Here is a 22,908-nt window from a genome sequence, read left to right on the forward strand (position 1 = left end):
ACCCTGGCCGGCCAATGGGGATAACCTTTCATCTTGGCAAAGATCAAGTCTCCGGGTTTGAAATCTCGGCTCATGTTTTCTCACCGACGTGACGCCTGTTGCCGCCAGGCGAACTGGGCCGAGGGGAGGGGTCTGCACCTCCAGCCCCCACCACCGAGGCGCTGCCAGCCGCCCGAGGTCCCGCTGCCGGGATAAACACACCGGGGCGGGGGAGCGGAGGACAAGGGCGACACAGGAGGGGACATCAACAGCGCGCTCCCCGAGGGCGGGCGGCCCCCCAACCGGCAGCCGGGGGACACCGCGCCGCGCCCGCCCCTCAACCCCGCCGAGAGCCCGCCGGGGGGCCCAACGGTCGCGCCCGCAGCCCCCACCCGCGGCGCGCTCGCCGCACCGACGCCACACACATACCCACGCGGGCCGGCCCGGGCCGGGCCGCACGCAGCCAGGAGCGCCCGCCCGCCCGCCGCTCGCTCGCTCGCCCGCCCCCGCGCACACACGGCTCGGCTCGGCTCTCGGCTCGGCACGCCCGCCGCGGCCGAAGCTTCCCCCTTCCCCAGCCGGCACGGCTCCCGCCACACGGACGCGCCGCCCGCCCGCCCCCCCACCCACACGTATAAGGCGCGACGGCGCGGAAGCGAAACTCTGCCCGTCTACCTGCCCTCCCCGCCTCCCTCCCGCCGCCTCAGCCGCGGCGGTCTGGCGCCTCGCTACGCACCGCGCTGGCGCCCGGCCCGCAGCCCACCTCCGCCTGCAGCAGCAGCAGCCGCCGCCGCCGCCGCCGCCGCGGGAGACACAGCCGCGCTCCCTCCTCCCACCAGGCGGGGCGGCACCAACCGGCACGCCGCAACCGGGCGGCGGAGGAGCTGGGGGGTGTCGGGGGGGAATCGGCTCAGGCCCCGCCGAAAGCAGGCGGCTCGGCTCCCGCCTCCGCGTCTGGGCGAAGCGGGGCAGCCACCAGAAGAAGCGGCCCGCCCGCCCCGCGGCAGGGAGGGAAGGCGGGAAGAAGCAAGCGAGCGACCCTCGCTCACCCCCTCTCCCCTCAGCCGTGGAAGTGGCTCATTCCTCCTTCCGCGGGGCGGGGCGGCCGCCGTGCTGCCGGGGGGGGGGCGGGGGAGGAGCCGGCTCGAGGCGGCGGCGGAGGGGGGCGGGGTGCGGCGAGGCGGGCCGGGCCGGGCGCGCGGCCGTGAGGCGCCCCGCTTGCTCTCCCATCCGCGCGAGGGCGGCCCCACGCTTCGCCCCGCGCTCCCCCAAGAGTGGGGCGAGCTGCGTCGGGTCACGGCGGTGGCAGCGTGGCTGACAGGCGCGGGCCGGCGCTCCCTCGCTCACCCGCTGCAGGCAGCCCGGTGACAGGCCCTGGCCCGGGGCCACGCGCCGCTTCAGTCAGTCAGGACCGCCGGCCGGCCGGCCGGGAGCCGGTGTCACCTACGCTTAAGCCTGTGTCCCTGCGCCGGGGCCCTCGCTTCCCAGCCGCGAGCGTCGCCCCACTCGCGGGCCGGGAGTGGCTAAAGATCGCCACCCTCGCTGGTCAAACGGACGGGGGGCGTTCGTCCCCGCCGGCCCCTTTGTGTTCCTCCCGCCCCACGAGCCCTGCTGCGGAGGCCTCCCTTTCCCGCACTTCTCATCCCATCCTGCTGCCGGCCCCAGAGCCACGCGTGTCCCCCTCGCTTGCTTACTTTTCTCCATGTCTTGGCTCCCCTCAGCACCCAACAACCCACGGGTTCAGCCTCTTCAGTCTACAGAGTTCCTGCCCGCAGCTTAGTCGCCGCTAACCGCTGTTGCGTTTTCTTACTGTTTTTTTTACTGGGATTACCGTTAACGCAGACTTTCTGTTACTGCCCTTGTCTGCAGACCTTGGCTCCAGATTTTGACTCGACAGCTTCTTTCTCCCTGCCTGCCTGTCCTGTTGGGTCTAGTTCTAGTTCTTCTCCCTCTGTGTCGAAAATCAGCCAGCCTGTCAGCTCTCTGTGGCTTTGGTCCCACACAGCACCACCCACAAGTCACCGCACCTTTCGTGTCTGCTAACAGGCTGCCAAAACCGGCAAAAAGCTGTAAGCCTAGCAGCACAAAAAGTTACTTCTTACACGATTACATTGTCTCACAGGGGCAGACCTGACCATTTTGTCCTAGAGTGCTCATCCTTGGCATGCGCTCTGATGCACAAGTTTTACATGCCAGTTTTCTGCCAGCTGCCCTCTGTGCTACTTGCAGACAAAGTTATGTCTTTGTGAGAAGAATTATCTTAGCGCTTTCGGTTTTGATACTGAACCTCAAGTCAGGGCCAAAACGCCCACTGCACTTGCCACAGAGCAAGCTGTGCTTTGTTCAAGGCTCTCTTGTCCTCAAATGCAAACGGGTCATTCATGTATGTTAACTGCAAAACTTCACTCCATCTGTGCTGAGCACGAACAAACTGCAGTTTTCCAATGGCTTAAACTAGTTGAATTTGGTTGATTTTCTTGGAGGTCGTGAAGCTCACATCCCTGACATAAACATCAAGTTTCTACAGGGTTAGACAAGAGCTCATCAGAAAATCGAAGATCATCAACGTACTAGATTGGAAAAAAACTTTCTTCTTATGCACAAATGGATGACCACTTGGGGCAAAATTGTTTAAAAGAATTAAGAATAAGGTAGGCTGTTCATCTGGAATTGTTTAGAGGGAGATGGAAGTTTGACAGCGGTAGAAATTTTACCTGCATTGGCAGATATGCAAGTCTTTATTTTGCTGCATTGAATCATTCCTATTTCAGCAATACATAAAGTTTCATATTTTTTCCTAAGTGAGAAAGTGTTGAGTACTGCAAAATCTGTGTATATTAATATTTTGCTACGCAGGAACTGACAATCTGCAGGGATTCCCTTAGCTAAGTCACTACTCTGTTGAATCACGTAGTTACATTTGTCTTCCATATCAGATTAAGTAAGTTCGTATTTTAGTTATGAAGCTATGCTTTTGGAATCTCTTGAGGACATTCCGATTTCCTCAGCCTTTGGAAGCAGTCTTTTGACTATGACATTTCTTGGGAATCAGAAGCTTTGCACCTTGTATTAAAATCAGTGAAGAGCAGCTGAAAATAATTCTTTTTTTCTAATTAAGGAAGCAACTCAAGCTGACTTGGTTTTACACAAAACTCTCTTGAAAAGAGACTAATGTGACTAAAGCATTTTTTAAAGGTAAAGAAAATTTGCTTTCAAGAGTGAAAAAATTGTTTGAACAAGTTACATTTTGTGTGTAATCTGGATGATTTGTACATGTTAGGTAAACACAAGATTGAAGACAAACTGTTCAAATACAGGCACAACGGAAGGAAAAAAATGTGTATTTTGTAATCCAGACATTGTACTTGACAGTAACGTGCCACACTGATGCTATTACACTTTAACGACATTATCAGCATCTTTCAGCAAACGGTTTCATTTTGAATGACAGAATCTGCAGAGCTTCAGCCAGACCTGCCACCTGATGCTTGAGTACACCAATACGCATTAAGTTGTTACAAGCCTTTTGTGAACTTTGGAGGTGAAAAACTGTTCTTCCTGTGAGGAGTTGTACGTCTTGAGCTTGCCTGTTTGAAAGAGCTGTTCCAACTGATTTCCTGCAGGTGCGGGTTAGGTCACATTGCAGAGAAGCACACTGGTATCCTGTCTGCAAGCGAAGCAGTTGCTTCTTGCTCTGCCAAGGCCAGACCCACACTGAAGCACCATGTTCTCCTCTCTTTTTCCTGGAACACTGAGCACTCTTTCTAAACACATCATGAACAAGTCTCTCTCTGAAGGATAATAAGTAAGTTAATGTTGAATTCCATGTGTGATACAACTCTGATTTTTTTCCACCTTTCTAAAATAAACCCCATATATCCTGAATATATATGTAGGTTTTAGACCAAAATATTCCCTGAACTGTGAAGAAATGCCTAAGACAGCAAATATATATGTGAGATGTATTTCTCAGTGTGGGAGGAAGGAAAGGTGCTTGTTTAGCTACATGCATGCAGCAGTAGTACTGTGTCTAAAGTGATTTTTGTGGATCAAGGTAAAAAATGATACATGTGCTATTTTGGGCAAACTCATCTTATTGATTCAGTATCTGGTAAGTTGTTTTGCTGCTAAAACCTATCAGAACTTGCAGACATGGTGTTAAGTGTCTATGATTCCTTCCATATTATCCTGTAATTTGTATTTCTTCATTAGCCAAGGCCATTTTTCATCACGTTCAATTTTTGACTATTCATCAGACAACAGCAGAGAGGAAGAAGCCCAGTTCACTGTTGTATTTTTGATCAGCAAAAAAATGCCATGCTGTTATTAAAAGAACTGCAACATAATGAAATCTTCTGATTTTGTGCACTTGGGCAAAGAACTTCTTTGATTTGGCATGATGCAGAAGCAGCAAAACCACAGCTAAAAGCCAGTTATACAGATCAGGTCACAAACTAGAAATGAAGTTTTGAGCCTTACCTCAGAGGGTGCAAAATATTATGGAGCTTTTTGTTTCTTGCAATTACAACTTCAATCTATACCTTGAAGTATATCAGTATCAGGCTATACTTCACCACACATCTTAGAAAATCTTAGCCCAAAGTGGTATTTTTTTGCAGTTATAAGCAACAGGAAACAACTTTGGAATAAAAAGTACTAGGGCACCTTAAGTGCTATGCCACTACTTGCAATCACGAATTAAGTCATGCTGACCCGTAAGCCAAAGCAATTAGCTGTACTTTGAATTCAGTATGAGTGTTTTCCTGAGTGAGGACACCAACGGCAGCTCTGTGGTTAATACAAGCTGATTTTAATTTCATAAATAATTAGCGTAATTTTGCTCCTATTGGGGAATTCCAAATAGAAGAAAAACCCCAACAATTGTGATGTGTTTTTATAAATATATATAAATAAACTATGTTTTAGTTTAAATTGCTAATAGTATTTCTCTGTAGATTTTTTTTGACGTTACAAGATCTGAGACCTTTAGACTCAAAAGTCTGAATCAAAGAAAGGTTAAGACTTCATTCTGCTTGTTTCCAGTTGTTGCATCCAGATGAAACAGTCACACCAAAGCTGGAGAGGGGGTTACCAGACTGAATACAACCTAGAAAACCTGAGAATAGGTAACAGAACACAGCTCCCTGTAGTGATAACAAAACAGCACTTACATAAGCAGCAGTACAGTACATGCAGCCTGTCAGACCGATGGGTGCTCCGTATCCAGTGCTGAAGGAACACAGCACCTTACACAACTCAGAGTTGTGTAAGCTCGCTAGAGTCTTATGTATTTCCAGTCTTCATGTGTCTCTACCTACGCTATTACTTGGGGTCAACTTTGATAACAGGTAAATTAAGTAGTCCCTTCTACAGACAAGTATACTTGAGTTTCCCACAGGAGATTTATTTTTTTCTATGTTTCCATATGCGCCCATTCTGTGCACTATCCATCAATAATATTATCGTCTCTTAAATGACTTATTAATCTTCTGGACAGAGTGTTCTCAAATAAGCTGGTCATTTTTGGACGGTATATTTTCTAAGATCAACCTGGTCGTTTGTGGATTATATACTACCCTAGATAACATGGTAATCTATGGACATCGTGATACATTTTTCCTCTTCAGGTGCAGACCAATGGTCTTTTAAGAGACTATCTTACTGATGCTTTTCCAAGTGTGGTTCGTGATAGCTTTAATACAATCTTGCTTATGCAAGAGGACCCAGATTTCTCATGGTCTGTGGAAATTCAGGTCACGTATCAACAGTGAAAGAGCATGTATAAAAAGTACCTTTCAAAATAGTTGTTACTCACATCTTAATGTGTATGTACTTACGATAATGTCAATGGTAGTTATTGAACATATTAACGTAAAATTGTTTTAATTCCCTTCAGCCTGTGACACACTTTCCAGAAGAATACCTTGTCCACGTCTCTAGGATACTGTAGGGTGGATTTTATTCAGCCTCTTGTGCTGCTGCTGTCTGACATCATATATGCTTGCATCTGGGGCCTGAAACCTCTCAGTGGAGATGTTCCATGAGAACCTTTCCATTTGTGAAGTGAGGCCAACAGAAGGGGAGTGGTAACCTTGTTACAGGTCTCTGCCACCGACCCCACTGCGATTTTGCCCCATGGTCTTTCAAAATCATTACCTGTTCGCATTTCTTGGTAATCTGGGCGAAGAATGTGCCACCCCGCGTTTGAGGACATCCAAGCCTCAGCCTGGCGTTCACGTTAGTCGGTCGTTTTCATTTCCTATACGTATATTGCCCATTACCTCCTTTTGGGGATTTGCTATCCCTAAAACATGGCTGGGGTCGCCCGGCTGCAAACATGCCCACATGCCAGCAGCTCTGGGAAGGAGGGCACGGCCACCCTCCCGCCCAGGAAGAGGGCTGTTTGGGGGCGACACCTGCGCTGCTAAGAACCGCCCGACGATGACGATGACGCTCGCTGGGGTGACAGCTCGGCGGGCCGAGGCCGGGGACAACCGGCGTCGGCTGAGGAGACTCGCGCGCACCCAGAAGCCTCGGCTGGCCCCGAAGCAACTCCTCCTCGGGGAGGGAGGGCGGCAGAAACCGCGGCGGCGCCGGGCCCCTCCGCCCGGCCTCCCCGCAGGCCGCCGCCGCCGCGAGGGAGCGGGCATCGCGCCTCCGCTTGCCCAGAGGGCCGGAGCCGCGGCCGGGCGGCGCTCCCGCCCCCGGCCCCCGCCCCGGCCCGCCGGAGGGAAGCCGAGGCGGGAGCCCAGGCGGGAGCCCGGGACGACCGCCGCCGGCCGCAGCTGCGCGCCCCGCCCCGCGCATGCGCGGCGCCCCGCCCGCGCCGAGCGGCGGCGTTACCGGGGCTCTCGGCGGGCTCAGTGCGCGCTGCCGCAGCCGGAAGTCGCCGTTGGGAAGGCCCTGCGCGCGGCGGGGCGGGGCCGCGTCCTTCCCTCTGGGCCCTAGCGACGGCGCGGCCCGCCGGCGGCCGCGGACAGGTGGGACCGGGCCGGGCCGGGCCGGCGGCGGGGGGGCGGTTTCGGCGGGACGGGCGCCTCACGCACGGCTCGGGAGTGCCGCGGCCGCGTCCGGCACCTCCGGCAGCCGCCTGCCGCGGCGGTGCGGCACCGTTAGTCCTTCTGGCCGCCCGGCGGCGGCGGCACGCTGCCTGGTGCGCAGGCAGGGCGGCGGGAGGGCCGCGAGGCCGTTCCGCCCGGCACCGGCAGGCCGGTGGCGGTCGGTGGACCGAGTGCCCGGCCGTGGCGACGGAGCTTCGAGCTCGCTTCTCGCTGGCGGTGGTCTCTGGGCTGCCGCCCTGCCCTGAGCTGCCCCTAGCCCGAGGCTCCCGCCGGCCCTTGCCCGTCAGCTGCCGGCGGGCCGCACGTCACTTCAGCCTGCCAGGTACACCGGCCGAGCCACTGGTACAGAGTGCGCTTAAACCAGTGACGTCTTTGGTGTAAGCGTAGTGAAGTGATGCTGTTGCTTTGATTTTTAGCTTGCATAAGAGTTTTGGTCTATGCTAATGAAAATCTAGTGCTTCTTTCGGCTGAAACAACTGCTGGTGAGTTTTTATAGGTCCCAGTGCAGATTCGTTAGTTACACCTGGCTTTGTATGATCTAAAGTGCATCTTGAGATCATAGTTAGATTTATTTTGAGTAGTCTCAACCACAGAACAGTTTGCGTTGGACCTTCAAAGATCATCTCCTTCCAGTCCCCCTGCCATGGGCAGGGACACCTTCCACTAGACCAGGTTTCTCAGAGCCCCATCCAGTCTGGCCTTGCACACTTCCAGGGATGGCGCATCCACAACTTCTCTGGGCAACGTCTTCCAGTGCCTCACCACCCTCACAGTGAAGAATTTTTTCCTAGTATCTATTCTAAATTAATGGCCTTGCTGAAGTTAGTTAAGTGTATTGAGAAGTTCATGAGGTGAATATGATACAAATTTTGTAGGGAGCATCCGTCAAACATATTAAGTCCTCAGACAAACACTTCTTATACTTAGGGGGCCCTATGAGCCATTCCATGCCACTTGAATGCTTTTTTTTTTTTTTGTAGGTGAAATAGCATGCTTTTGGAATGCATTCGTGTGCTAATAAACTAGCTATTGATATATATTTTAACAGAGGAATGTTGCGTATTCAAAACTACTACCATTCCCAGAAAATGTTATTTAGATTTTCTTTTTCTTCGCCCTCTATGTGACTTAAGAGCAATTTCAGGAAGTTTTAAAACTGCAGAATGATGTGGATGTGACAGTACCTTTTGATTATGTTTTGAGACTAACATTTTTTTCTACTGTTCATTATGAGATTTTTGGTGTAGGTTGCAGTAAAGCTTAAAAGGGTTGTATGAAAAACTAGTTTGTCAGTGTTCAGACCTACATCTTAGTGTGAAAATTTGGCACAATTGATAGAGGTATAGTTTCTCATACCCTGATACCACAAATTTTTTTATTCAAGTAATTGATCTTTGTTGAGTACAATACTACAAATACTCTGTCAGGATTGTTCTTCTCTTGTGTGAAGTTGGAGTTTTTAGTTTGCAAGTTACTAATAATTTAATAGGCCTTAACATGTGCCTAGCAATTGTACCACAGACTTGTCTATACTTTGAAAATGAGGTCTTTGACTATTTTCTCAGTTGAGATGGAAAGAAAGCTGTGTTACTTTCTCTAGGAGTGTGAGTGACAGTTGTATGGTAGTTATGTGTTTTGGGGCTTATGAACACATGTGCCGAGGTGAATTCTGATGGGTAGATCTTAAAAATCACAAATGATACATCTAAACATTCTTTGTTAACAAACCAAAGCAAACTTAACCTTCATTGTACTTTTCTTCCCATATTACTCCACTTGATTTTGAAGATACTTTGGAGTAACTGCGTGTTTGAATATAAAGCAGTATGATAACCCTGGGCACCAGTTGTTATGCTTTTCTGTAGGAAAAAAAAAAAAGTTTTTAGAAATAATAGGTTTATTCTTGTTGCATGTTTTGTTAAAATTACAGTTTGAGGCAGAAATGCATTTTTTGTTCTTCAGATTTCTAGATTATTAGCTACTGGATCAATCAAGATCAGCTTATGGTTAATGTATTACATCGAGTACTTCTGCGTTCAGTCCAATGGAAATAGATTGTGGCAACCATGTGGCTGCAAGCCAGAGATGGTAAAGATGGAGTCCAGGCTAGTTTCTTGTTTTGGACTTTAGTATGGATGTCCATCTGCTGTGGAGTTCAAAAGCAAACCTTCATAGCTCATTAATCTTCACTGTTGAATACAGCTTATTCTTTATATAACCTTGCTTAATTAATGGAAAGAACTCATAAAAGAGTTTGCTATTCAACTTGAAGGAGTTTTTTTAAGGTCTATGTTATAAATATGTTATCTGTATTGATTTCTTTTTATGAGTAACACTGAATTAGTGAGCTTCTTCTAAAGATGAACTGAGTAATAGTTTAATTTAGTATTCCTCCTGTATACCCCTAAATATTGCTGATACATCTAATACAATAAAATACATTCAAGTAGAAGGTTCCAGGTTTATGAAGCAGTTAGAAGACTTGCTATGTTAAAGACTGCTATTAGACAGCAAACCTTGGATATTGACCTATTACAAAAATGGTACATGCATTTATCTCCCTTAGAATTATTTAGAAGAGAGATGGAGTTTGTCATCCTCTTAGGAGAATAGAGAATGCAGGGAAACAATCTGTGCAAACATAACTTCTTGTATTGACATCCTTCTGAAAACCCTGGCAGTGGATATTCTACAAATTTTTATTTTTTTTTTTTGTCTACGATATTCAAGTTTAGTCAACTAGCAGGACAATCCTCTTTGTTGACTAAAACTGATGTCACATTACAGTTGGTGATAATTGTTCACATGACATAGTAGTAACACTGTTTGGTGAGTGTTCATGAGTGTTAACAAATGATTCTTCTATTATGTTGCCAAATAAACTAAAGCTTTTATTACAGGTTTTGTTACAGGTTTTAATGTTTTTGTGATATGGAAAAGAGTAATCTTTGAAGCTTGTCAAGTAGAAGTATATATGGTCAAAGAAGATGTTCATTTTCCAGAGTTTATAGACTTAAAAAGCTGCATATTGGACATCATGAGTTTGTCATCTCCAGTCAGCTACACTGTCACGGAAGCTAAATGGTGAGCTCCACTTCTGTATTTTTAAGTCTAGTAATATGGTTCATGTTTTTGTGGTTTATTTTCTAGATCCCTGAAATTATGTAATTCAGACTGAAGAAGAACCAGGTATGGTGTGATACATGCAATATAGTCACTACATGAAAAGGTTTACTTGAAGGCGTGTGTACTGGCCATCTGATGTGCAAGAATTCTCACACAACTGTAGGAATCATTACTTAGAGATAGACGGAGTTCCTGTCTGCAGTTAGGAACAGTGATCTGGAGTTACAGAATGGTTTTCTGCATTAGCTGAGGTAGTAGAGGTCGGCCTTAAGCCTTGCACATGGCTCTTATTTTTATAACCTGATATGTGTTTGATCTTTGGCACAATTAAAGTAAGCTTTAATTCATTCTGTTTGTCGTGGCTGTGAGAGCTATTTGGCACTATTTGAAGTCTGATAATATAAAACTGCCAATTATGTAGGAACAGCAAAATTCCACAAATAATGATCTTTGGTTAGGAAATCAGACTGCAGACTACTCCTTCAGCTGGGAAAGTTTAGCAAAATTCCACTGCTATGTAATAAATGAAAGAAAATTTCTCTCTGTTAAAAAATGACTCTGCATTTTCTGCTAGATGTGGAAGAAAAGCTAGTGAAAAACTGTTTTTCTGCAATGTGCTATGTTCACTGTAACTAGCTGAAGTGAAGTGCATGTGAGTTTAAAGTTTTTGAGTTACAAAAAGTCATTCTGCAATGTAGGACTCAAAAGCTATTTCACCTGCTTATATGCTTTCTTGAAGAATCTTAAAGTACTAATAAAAATGGTGTCTTAGATAAAAGCTGTAGGTAAAATACATATTTTAGTTCAAAACCAATGATCGATGAACTATTAATATATAAAAATGGAAGTACAAAGCATTCTCTGAATTCCTGTCAGACTCCAAATCATACATGCTGTGAAGCTTTCCAGCGATTTTTTTTTTTTGGTTTTGTCTGTGATTTAAGCTTCTGAGAGCGATATGCTTGTAGCACTTCTACTTGTAATATGAATATGGAAGGAAGAATCTCTTACAACAGGTATTATGAAGCTTTCATGAAGTACTGCATGTGCTGGCAACGCTGTGATGATGAAATATCACAGAAATAAGAATTCTTAAGGACAGTCACTTTTATTTGAAAATGTTTAAGTAGACAAAATAATGAAGTGGTTAACATAGTAATGTTCCCTTGTTTTGTTTTTTGTTTTTTTTTTTTTTTAAAGTGGCTGATTCAATTTGATTCTATACTAAGAACAATAATAGGGTTTTCTGCTTTATGTATTTAATAAGTAATGGCATTGTGAGTTTAGAAGCTGTGCAGAAAATGCTATTTTAAAAAGGTGTTTAATGCTTTTTTTCTCAGTAGTTACTGTTGTGCCTTAGTGCTCTTATGCACTTTTCATTTCTATAATGTCCCTAATTTGCTATTACTTGTGATGTTCTGTAACTTGTTTGGGGTTGTTTGTTTTTTTTTTTTCCACTGGTCCAGTTAAGCAGAACAGTTAATCACATAGTTAATTTTTCCTCTGAATAAGTTTTATTGTGTAGATATCTCTGTTGTGCTCTTTTTTTTTTCCTGGACAATTAATAAAGGAGTTGGAATGAACAGTTTTCGTGAAAGCTGATTGCCATACAAACCAATGTAATTTACTTAAGAGATTTTAAAGGTGTTTTTTTATTTACTCTACAAAAAGTACTCATTCCCTTGTTTACATTCAGTGTGCTCTCTATGCAAGAAGTATTAAATATCACCAGGTTTAAAGAAGCAAAACGACCTCCCTGCTGCCCGCAAACTAACAAAATCATTACCCTTTCCATAACCCTTGTTTCTTTGCCTTAGTCCTCCCCAGTTTTCAATCTAGGTTCTGTTTTAGTCCCTAACCTGTGCCTTGCTAACTTTGGTGCTGCCTGGCCTTTAGCTATCTGTAGTTGAGATTGATACTTGTTGCGTCATCTCTAAGTAAGTTGACTTGCCTTTCTTTCATCTGTGTTTTTCCCAGCCATGGAAAAATAAAGGTCTCCCAAACCTATTATCTGATGTCCACAAACAAGCTTTTATGCAGTTTACAGGTACTCTGGCTGTTCATATCCTTCTTTCCTGCTTGACTTACCACTATATGTTCTTATTGCAGTGGCTACGAGTTGCATAAAATAATGATACGTGATTTTACTTACCTTGTTTCTGACCTTTTGCCCTTTGAGTTATGTTGGTTCCTTTGGGTATGGCTCCCATAGTAAACATTGAAAGCTAATAATGTGCCTGTGTTTTTCTTGCAGTACATGCAGGTTTTAATGGTCCTTATCTCCTACATTTATTAAATACATAAAATGTGTTAAGCACGTGGCACCCTGTGGTACAATTACAGATGTCATACAATTATTCTGATCTCATAGATGAAGTCCATCTTGTTTTTAAAAGGAATTAGACTTAGTATTTATTAAATTATAAAATATTTATAGGCTGCAGCTAAAAACCTGCAATTTCATCCTTTGTTATTAGTAATGTCTTTAAAGGCAACACTTAATCTAAATTACTGTTCCCCTTGTTGATGATGTTTGTGCCTTTTTGGCTAGTCAACTTCTGTGAGAAAACATGTATTTCATCAAGTAGAGTTCTCAGTCATGGAAAATCTTAGTGGTGCACAAACCTAGGAGTAAAGTCGTCATTTTTTTATTTAGAAAGAATAAATAATTAAATCCTGGTAGACTGTCATTTCTGTAACTAATAATGAAGACTTCATGTAGACAAAGGTAAGCTATTTTAGTATTTTCAGTTCTGTATGAAATGATGCCAAAGTTGTTGTTAATTTAATCATGTTTCTTTTTACAATATATTTCATACTTAGTGGTCCTGACGACTTGTGCTTTTGTGTGGATCAACTAATTATTGCAGCCAGTCTTATATATATAAAAAAATGTGAAAGCTGACATATATAAAATAATGTGAAAACTGATTTTTAACTCCTGAAATCATTCAAAAGTTGCCTGGTTTGAAGTTACAATAATTGCACATAAGATTATTAAACTAGTTCATTTTAATTAAATATGTGGTTTTATACTGATTTTTCATTCTACATATAAAAGCTTGTTTTGATTATTTTAATATTGCTTGTGATGCTCAAGGGCTGATCCTGCTAATTGCCAAGTAGATTTTCTTTTAACTGAAGTAGTGGAAATGAAGATACAGGTTATTTTAGAGGACTAGACCTTTAATTTGTACTGTGTTTGCTTGTGTGTAGTTTAAATGTATATAACTTTGAATAAAAAATGTGGAAAAGTGATTTTTGTTCCACATATGTCCATTTGTTTCATGACAGAGGTGGTTTTGAGATGGTAATGCATGTTAAAAAATGAGCCTTACTGCAGGATACAAACAAAAACTTGCTGGTCATTTTAAGTGGTTGGAATGATGGTTTTTAAACATCCTGGAAGTTTATTGAATCAATAATAAAGATAATGAAAAATAATAAAAAACATGTTATGCTTAAATCAACTTTAGGAAATCTGAAGTGCATATCTGTTTTAAGTTTCTGCTGCTACTTCTCTCATATCTTGCACAATAAGCAATTCTGTATAACCCTGTTTTCAAAGAGCAATAGTGTGATGACAATTGCATGGTGTAATTTTACTTAAGTGAATGTTTAGAACTTTGAGCTCACAATATGGTCATTGAAATAAGTGAACATTAAAACTTAAAAGTTATATATACTTACTTCTTGTGAAAACATTCATATTTTGCAGCTTACATAATGCCAAGTGTGAGTCACAGTTACTACAAAGTAGCAATGAATCAGAATTGGATGCTGCTGAAGATCTGAGAAGGAAACTCTGTCAAGCTAAAAAAGAAAAATTAGATTTAACCATTAAACACAATCAAGAAGTAAGGACTTTTTTGTTTGCTTTATTTAACTCCTGGAATAAATGCAATCTTGTTTAGTTAGAACAATACTCTTGTGTGGTGTATCAAAACCACAGTCATTAGCTGAAAGATAACAAGGTGGCACTGTACAGACCTCTCATACCTGTTCATAGGAGCTCTTAGCACCTCTGCTGGCATTGTTAATAGTTAAAGTTGCACCAAGCAGAGTGCAAATTTTCTTTGGGGAAAGGATACACTGCCACTACCAATAGTTTATTAGATAAAATTGCCTGGTGACACAATACATAAAGGCCACAGCTTGAATCTAGTCTCATAAAAAGATCTTTTTTAGTTCTTCTTTATATTTTTTTTGCAGGGTATTGAAGTGTCATTTTAATTCTGCAGAAATCATTTGCAACTCATAAACCTAGTACAGTATTTTTGTGTGTGTGTACAGCAGATCCAGCTGGGATAGCCTTCGGTGGTCTTGCAATGTCTCAGCTTGTGCAAATTTGCAGTTTTCAGTAACTATAACAATGTATAATGTACAAATGTAGTGATGTGTTTGTCAGTAACTTCATACATGTTAATGAGAACTTCATTCGTAGGGAAATAATTTACCTGCATTACAAAGGTTTTCCCTGATGCTGTTGTAGCAAATTAGTATTGAAATGAAATAGTAGTATGAAAATACTTAATCTTTTCTTTAGCTTGAATATCAGCTTTCGCACTGGTATATATAAGAAAAGGTGGCCACTGAGTATGGAAGTAGTTGGAATCAGTTTCAGATTTGTTGCCAGTAGGAACACTTCCCACACTTGCTAATGCTAATCTGGCAGCTGATATCCTGGTTTAAACTGCTGGTGCAGAAGGATTGTTACTACTATAGGTAACAATTCTGCCCTTAGCAGTTTGCTAGGGGCAGTTGATGTGGGTGCTCATTCATCTGTTTTGCGCTAGATCCAGCCAATAAACCAAGTTTGTTGTTCCATATCCATTTATTTGTTGGGGTGTATACCCAAATTAAGAGATTCCTGCTTTTTCCACAATGACTTCCTCTTGTGCTGCAGTTAATTTGTTTTTTTCTCATTGCCCCATCGACTGTGGGGTGATTGTTTAAAAATGGATCCCTGGAATTAATCCGGATTTTAAGAAAACCCAAGCAAACCACCTCTTACATTGAGAATTTGAAAGCTGGATGTCCACAAGGATCTTCTGCACCATTTTGCTGTTGTGGTTTGCACCACAAAGTCAGATTGCATTTTAAGTAGATAAACTACTTGAGAGACTTTTCCCCCTATCCTTTTACTGTATAGTTACAGATAATGAAAGTGTGCAAATTACCTACATGCGTTACCTATTACTGAAGTCAAGGGACTACTTTGTAGATGTTCTGAAGAAATACATGTTTTACTTTCCACCTTCTGGTGTTGAAATAGCTTGAACTTGATTTTCTGGACGCAGTTTTTGGCAGCAAAGAATAGACTATGTTTCCTAATCTGGATAAGATCACTTTTTGAAGCATTTTCTGTTCTTTGTTGTCTGTTAAATTTAATAGCATTCTGTTTGACTACTGAACGTTATTGGACTGAATTTTATGTTCATATGTATACTTGTGAGTTACTACATGTCTGATAGTCTAGCATCCTAACATGACTGTTTCTCCAAGTGTTAAATTTAACGAAAGTTACCAGAAAATTGCCTATGGAATACAATGTTTCTGTTGCTGCAGATTTTCGTTTGGAGGGAAGGAACATAACAGTATGATGACTTTTATTTCCTTAAGATAGTGTATTTTTGAAAGAATAGAGGGGTATGTTTAAGGTACATGAAAGTTATCCAGGAATGTCCTGGTTTTGGCTGGGATAGAGTTAATTTTGTTTCTAGTAGTTGGTATAGTGTTATGTTTTGGATTTAGTATGAGAATAATGTTGATAACACACTGATGTTTTCCATTGTTGCTGAGCAGTGTTTATACTAAGTCAAGGATTTTTCAGCTTCCGATGCCCTGCCAGCAAGAAGGCTGGAGGGGCACAAGAAGTTGGGAGGTGTCGTGGTTTAAGCCCAGCCAGCAACAAAGCACCAGGAGGCCGCTCACTCACTGCTCCCCCACCCCGCCCCACTCCCTGGGATGGGGAGGAGAAAATATAAAGAAAAGCTTGTGGTTTGAGACAAGGACAGGGAGGGATCACTCACCAGTTATGGTCATGGGCAAAAACCAGACTAAACTTGCGGAAAAAAGCAAAATTAATCTGTTGCCAATCAAATCAAAGCAGGATAATGAGAAATAAAACCAAACATTAGAGCACCTTCCTCCTCACCCCTGCCTCCTTCCTGGGCTCAGCTGCAATCCCAGTTTTCTCTACTGCCTCCCCCCAGCAGCACAGGGGGACCAGAAATGGGGCTTGGGTCAGTTCATCACACGTTGTCTCTGCTGCTCCTTCCTCCTCAGGGGGAGGACTCCTCACTCTTCCCCTGCTCCAGCCTGGGGTCCCTCCCGTGGGAGACAGTCCTCCATGAACTTCTCCAACGTGAGCCCTTCCCATGGGCTGCAGTTCTTCATGAACTGCTCCAGCATGGGTCCCTTTCTGTGTGCTGCAGTCCTTCAGTCACAGACTGCTCCAGTGTGGGCTTTCCTGTGGAGTCACAGCCATCTTGGGGGGCCTCCCCCCACTCTGGTGTGGGCTCCTTTCTCCCCGGGCTGCAGGTGGGCCTCTGCTCCCCCGCTCCCCTCCGTGGGCTGGGGGACACAGCCTGCCGTCTCACCAGGGCTGCAGGAGCATCCCCTCCTCCCCCGCTCCTCCTCCCCTCCTGCCACACTGACCTCGGTGTCTGCAGAGGGGTTCCTCTCATGTTCCAATCCCCCCACTCACGGCAGGTTCCCCTTCTTAAACCTGTTCTCCCAGAGGCGCAACCACCATCGCTGATGGGCTCGGCCTGGGCAGAGGTGGGTCTGACCTGGAGCCGGTGAAGCTTCCAGCAGCTTCTCACAGGAACCATCCCTGTAGCCTTCTCCCCTGCTACCAAACCCCCACCACACAAACCCAAAACAGGAGGGGACACAGCCAGGGCAGCTGACCCAAACTGGCCAAAGGGGTATTCCATATCATGTGCTGTCATGTCTAGTAGAGAAACTGTGGGGGATGGGGAACGGGGACACGAACACGGGGGAGGGGAGTTGCCTGGGGCTGGGGTGGGCAGATCGCTGCTCGGGAACTAACTGGGCATCGATTGGCAAGTGGTGAGCAATTGCATTGTGCGTCACTTGTCTTGTATATTCCAATTCTTTTATTATTGTTATTATTGTCACTTTATTATTATCATCACTATTATATTTTCTTCCTTTCTGTCCTATTAAGCTGTCTTTATCTCAACCCATGAGTTTTACTTTTTTCCTGATTCTCTTCCCCCATCCCACTGATTGGGGGGTGAGCGAGCATTTATGTGGTGCTTAATTGCAGGCTGGGGTTAAACCACAACAAGGAATAGGAACAGTTTGCATAAAAACCAGTAGAAGTACTTAAAATCTGCATAAATGTGCATTTCCAAGACTATATTTCAAATTCAAGTGGAATAAGAAGGCAGCTGTAAATGCAATTCAAAATATTTCTGTAACATGCATTTTTTCAGAGGACCATTGTTGCCAGTTTTCTGAAACAATTTGTTTTCTAGCTGTCCAACTGTGAAAGCCAGCTAGTGAAATTACGGTCGGAAATTGAGAAAGGAGAGGCTCTTCGACAAAGTCTGGAGTATGAACTGGCAATTGCCAGAAAAGATGCTCGTCTGAAAACATATGCTGCAGAAGAGGAATTAAGTGATGCAAAAATCAAGCTTGCAGAACTGCAAGGTAAGTTTCAAAAAAAGCAAACATGGAACAAAGGCTAAGTCAGTTCCAAGTCAGGAAAACAAGTGAGAAGCAGGGACTTAATTAAATTTTCTAGTTATTGCTGTTTTTCTTGGATCGCTCTTATCTTTCCCATCTCTTATCCATCTGCTTTTGTAAACTCATAGGAGTTTACAAAACTCCTGCTGTTGCACATGTGAATTAAAACTAACCTGCTAAACCTATCAATGCTCTTTCCTCTTGCCTTTTACCTTCTGTTGTTCCCTGTTTCACTGCTGTCCTTGGACAGAATTGTAATTGTGGTGGCTGTTTCCACATCCTGGTTGTCACTATGCCCAGCAGTTCTTCTTTTCTATTTCAGGGCAAAAAAAAGTCCATTCCTGTTCATTTGTTTGCACTATTTCCAAGAATTTTTTTCCAGAGGTTCTCATCATGCTGCTGCTTTCTTTCATCTTTCCAAAGGTTTCAATTGTTATCATTGCTCATGTCTGGTTTCTTTTCTTCTTATCATCCTTGTTTCTCTTTTTTTAGGTAATGGAACATGTATGTTATGACAGTAGTATGTGGAAGGGAAGTTTTTTACCTAGGCATTTTTTCCCTACTAGTTTTGTATTCAGAAACTCAGATTTCCTTGTTCTTCCTCAACAGAGAGAGATTTCTCATTCTTACAAGTAAGTGAGGTGCATTTTTAATTACTTAAGTAAGTATGGTACTTTTTTAGTCTAGTGTAGGAGATGTATTTGTGAGTGTGCTGAACCATTAATGTTCCATGAAGAGTGCTCCTTGTGGAGATTTTATGCGTTGAAGAAACTTACAAATACTTAAAGAACCAGGTGTTTTTTACGATAATTAGAAAGCTGAACTTTTCACTCATTTGGAGAACCCATAAGATTTTTGTTTTTTGGGTTTTTTTTTTTGGTGTTTTTTTTGGGGGGGGGTGTGGGTTTTTTTTTTTGGATTGCAAACTGGAAGAAGGCATTTTTTTTCCCTTTGGAAATTCTCCTGTGATTGCAAGCTGAAGACTTGAACTGCTAGTTTCTCACTTAGAGGAAAGCTATGTTTCGTTCTGTGTATGCTCACTTTACTGCTAGTTTGCTCGCCAATTTAGGAACTCTGTGTGTGTGTGTGTGTGTATTTTAAAATACTTTAATTTTCATTTTGTGATTCACTTTATTATTCAGAAAACTCATTGGCTGCTGTATTGGGCCCAGCTGGCAGGTGTCATTGGTAGGTGTGGGTCTGCGGGGCAACCTGTGTGGGAGCGAAGAGGTCTGGGCCTGCCCAGAGCTGGTCCCGGCCAGCTCCACAGCAAGCAAACCCACCCAGCGCTGCGCACCAAACCACCCACTGGAGAGTACCTGGTGCCTCTGCCAAAATGTGTTTCAGAAAGGGTGGTAAATGCTAAGAGGAAGAGAAAAAGAAGAAGAGAAACAGCAGGAGAGACAGGAGCAGAGCAGCAGTCTGAGCAGGGGCTGGGGCCGGGCCGAAGTCGTGACTGCCCATGCAGGCACCAGGAGGCAGGACTTGGAGGGACTGTTGCTGATGGAGGGCCTGCAGCACAGTGAGCCCAGTCTGCTGTGCTGCCTGTCACCTTCCTGAAGGGACTGGGCTACCATGCGGTGATGGGATTGGAGAACGAAAAGGGGGTAGGATAGGTTTTGCAGTGGGAAGTTTTCCTAAATGTATGTCTGTGTCTGTGTATGTTAGTTTCTTTCAATACCAGAATCAGGAATTAGAAGTCTGTTAGCTGTTACATTGGTTGAAATTTCTCAAACGTTTTTTTTTTTTTCTCCCGTGACAGGTGTCAAAGAAGTTAAATAATCATGGTGTTGCTTCTCAATTATTTCGCAGTTTATAACTTACTGCTTGTTTTCCCATGTTACTTGGAGCCTTCCTCACCTCATTTGGTGCTTTGATGTGACCCTGACTTAGCTCCTTGGTCAGAAGGCCTTATTTGTAGCTTGGCCTCTTCAGTATTTCCTCCAAATTGTTTTTCTGCTGTTCTCACTGAGGCTTAACTTTCTGCTGTCTGACAGTCCTTTCCCATCATTGTGTCCACTGATTTATGTCATCTTAATGTGCCTCTTCTGTTCATTTTATCCTTCTCCAACAGGGAAGAAACTTCAGAAAACTGGCATGAATTTGAAATAAAAATCTGTTAGAAAGTGGTGATCACTTAAATGCCAATGTAGATAGTTGTACTCAGCAAAATGAAAAGCCAATATAAAGTACTTTCATCTGAAAGCTAGTTTGTAAAATAAAGCAAAGTTGCTGGTCAAACTGCTTAAATAAATAGGCATAGGTAATGAAGCTTTCTGCAGCATTTAAGCTTTCACAGAAAAGTATATACAGTGTTCCCCTGTCTCAAGGCATTTAGTGTGCTGAAGATTTAAATCTCTTGAGCATCAGTAAATTTCCTTGGAAAAGTTAAGTCTTTGCTCACTAGCCCAACCTGCCTTAGGTTTTCCTATAGTCCCTTTCATGGGGCAGGTGCCTGTCTTTACTGTCACTTAAACTGAGCTCAAAATTAATTGATACAGACTAATACCTACATCAAATAAACATTGGCAAATAAGCTGGCAAATATTGTAGAAATCTGAAATTAAGTCCTCAATGCTATAGAGACCTCACATGAAAGAGTTGCCTCAAGTTTTTATTCTTTTCCCAGAGGAGAAGAGTTTTAATTTATAAAAAGCTCTAAAGCATTCCTGTGTCCTTATGTGAAAGGTGCTATAGGAACACAAAATTTGATTGTTTCTTTGTAGTGAAGGTCGTGCTCTCTGGTGCTCGAAGTGTTAATGTTGCAATGTTCCACAAGATATCATAATACACAGAAAAATTGACAATCATTACACTTTTTTTTTTTCTGAATATGCTTTGCAGTGCTATATGTCGTCTTCCTCTTTTTCTATAAACAGTATTGAATGAAAAACTTCAGCAGAAAGTGGCAGAGAGTGAGAAAATGTTTCATATTGCTCAGCAGAAGTGGAAAGAACAACAGCAAAGACTTGCAAGTGAGAAGGATGATATCCGCAAAACTTGCAACAGTGAATACGAATTGCTTCTTAATGAAAGAACCAAACTAGAAAGTGTTTTGCAGGTATGATATTTTAATAGTTGAAAAGCTGCATGAGATGATGGCTGGAACTTTTCTGATGCAAAGTGTGTGGTGGGTTGGGGTTGTTCTGGTTTAGGGAAAAAAAATCCCCCAAATACCTAAACACTGCAGAATACTTCTGAAGAATATAGCTTTATAAAGTTACACTTACTGTGTCACAGTATTTCTTGCTTTGATGGAATATGTTGTGGCTGATTTTCATGGTAAACACCTAAACCAAGTTACCAGTGCACAGTGGTAGTGAGGCCCATTTGCACTGTTGTGCAAAGCTGAGTTAGTAAAATTGGGGCCACCCAACACCTAGCTTCTGACTCCATTTGCCTCTTATCTCCCCCAGTCTGACATCTAATAGCCTGTAAACATCAAAATCATTTGTATAATACAGACACTACACACTGTCAGGGAGCTCAAACAGTGGTGATGGCATTTCCAGCTGTGCATTGTACATTATGCACTCCATGCCACATATGAAAAATGACCGTTGTTGGAAATTTTGCCGTTTGGTTAGGAAAAAATCATCTAATACTAAGAGATGGCCTTATTATCTGTTTTAGACTGAGGGGTTTTATTCTTCAGATAACTAATTTCATTGTGTTTCATGATATAAGTAATTTTCAAAGTTGAGTTGCACTGGTATGCATAAATCCCTTAGGTGTTAAATGTGTAAAAAATAATAAAAATACAAAATTCTTTTTACACTTTTTTATACAGTCAAGCTGTTCAAAACTGAATTATGTTTCAAAGAAATCTAGTAGTATTATGGCGTGGAAGTGCTGAGTTAACATACCCAATTTTTACTGGCTCCACAGGGCACAGACAATTACACAACTATAATTTAATAATTTTAAACTTTTTAATTGACAACTGAATTACCTTATATCTTAGCAATGTAATAATACCATCTGAGGAAAATCAAGAATGTATTCAGCTATAGTTATCCTTTATGCTTTTAAAGAAGTGTAGTGCAGAGGCTCTGTTAAGGCTGATAGCCATTTAGTCATATGGATGACATACACAGAGAACAGAGTGCTACTAAGAGATTGACTCTCTTCTATTTAGCGAGACTTTTTATTTTTCAATATTGCTATTTTCTTCTTTTATAGCTCCTCTTCAGATGTGGCAGACTTATCTCAGTTGGTCCGGGCATTGGTTAAGCAGTAGAAAATTAGCCCTACTTTCTACCTGCCTGGTCAACTCCAAGCCTGGGACAGGCCGAGGCAGTGCCAAGCAGTCTTCCCAAATGACACAAAACAGTGCTTACCTGGCAGTTTGGTAGCCAACCTACCTGTTGTACTACATCATGGTGCTGTAGGTCAGATGCTATACGGCACTTGTTGGAGCAGCTCCTAAAAAAACAGGGTAGAGAGAATCCCTTAATTACATGTATTCCAAAAGTACTGTGTACTGACTCTTCAGCTGTTTGTTTGAAGGCAAGAGCTGGAAAGAGAGGTGCAATAATGAGACCTGAAGTAGAAATCAGGTAGTGTGTGGATATGTAGTGTTTCTGTGCATGGGCTGCAAAAGGAGTTGCACTCTGTTGTTACCTTAATGACCAGTAGCCCTGATGGTGGAGAAGGATCCCACTGAACTGGATCTTCTCTGAAAGGACAAAAAGTAAGTTCCTTCCTCTCCCTAGTAATTTTGTGGATACATTGAACAGTGCTTTGAAGGAACAGTTAGGAGAACTATAAAGGAATAGTTAAACAAAAAAAAAAAGAAAAAAAAAAGAGAAAGCCAGGGAAGGAGAAGGCTTCAGAGAAAAACATACGAGTTGATGGACAGGTGACACCCTAAGGTCCTCAAACCTACAGAAACATGATGCAGTTTTCATTCAAAGTTGATGCTTAAAAAAGTAGGGTTAGGTATAGGCTATGAAGAAAGCTATTTTTTTTAAGTTGCCAGGTAAAGTAGGCTAAGAGTGCGGCTTTGGCTCTGAGTTCTGGC

General features: G+C 43.3%; 2 protein-coding genes across 12 annotated transcripts in view; one reads left to right on the plus strand and one right to left on the minus strand.

Moving 5' to 3' along the window:
- PSIP1 (PC4 and SRSF1 interacting protein 1) overlaps positions 1–881 on the minus strand; it is a 35,016-nt gene extending 34,135 nt beyond the window's left edge. The window contains exons 1-2 of one of the 3 annotated variants that reach the window (XM_075019811.1): positions 743–881; positions 3–183 (exon numbers count right to left, since the gene is read on the minus strand). In XM_075019811.1, coding sequence (XP_074875912.1) covers positions 3–74 — 72 coding nt within the window. In that variant the 5' untranslated portion in view covers positions 75–183; positions 743–881. Of the gene's footprint in view, positions 1–2; positions 184–715 lie in introns of all 3 variants that reach the window. The other 2 variants (XM_075019810.1, XM_075019812.1) reach the window with 2 other exon arrangements.
- A 5,957-nt stretch (positions 882–6,838) lies between these two features.
- The window catches only part of CCDC171 (coiled-coil domain containing 171), a 157,624-nt gene continuing 141,554 nt past the window's right edge, over positions 6,839–22,908 (plus strand). For 2 of the 9 annotated variants that reach the window (XM_075021406.1, XM_075021410.1), the window contains exons 1-4: positions 7,424–10,124; positions 13,885–14,023; positions 17,675–17,849; positions 20,765–20,946. In XM_075021406.1, the coding sequence (XP_074877507.1) occupies positions 10,015–10,124; positions 13,885–14,023; positions 17,675–17,849; positions 20,765–20,946 (606 nt within the window). In that variant the 5' untranslated portion in view covers positions 7,424–10,014. The other 7 variants (XM_075021409.1, XM_075021403.1, XM_075021400.1 and 4 more) reach the window with 7 other exon arrangements.

This window comes from Buteo buteo, chromosome Z, assembly GCF_964188355.1.
Source record: "Buteo buteo chromosome Z, bButBut1.hap1.1, whole genome shotgun sequence".
Classification (NCBI taxonomy): Eukaryota; Metazoa; Chordata; class Aves; order Accipitriformes; family Accipitridae; genus Buteo; species Buteo buteo.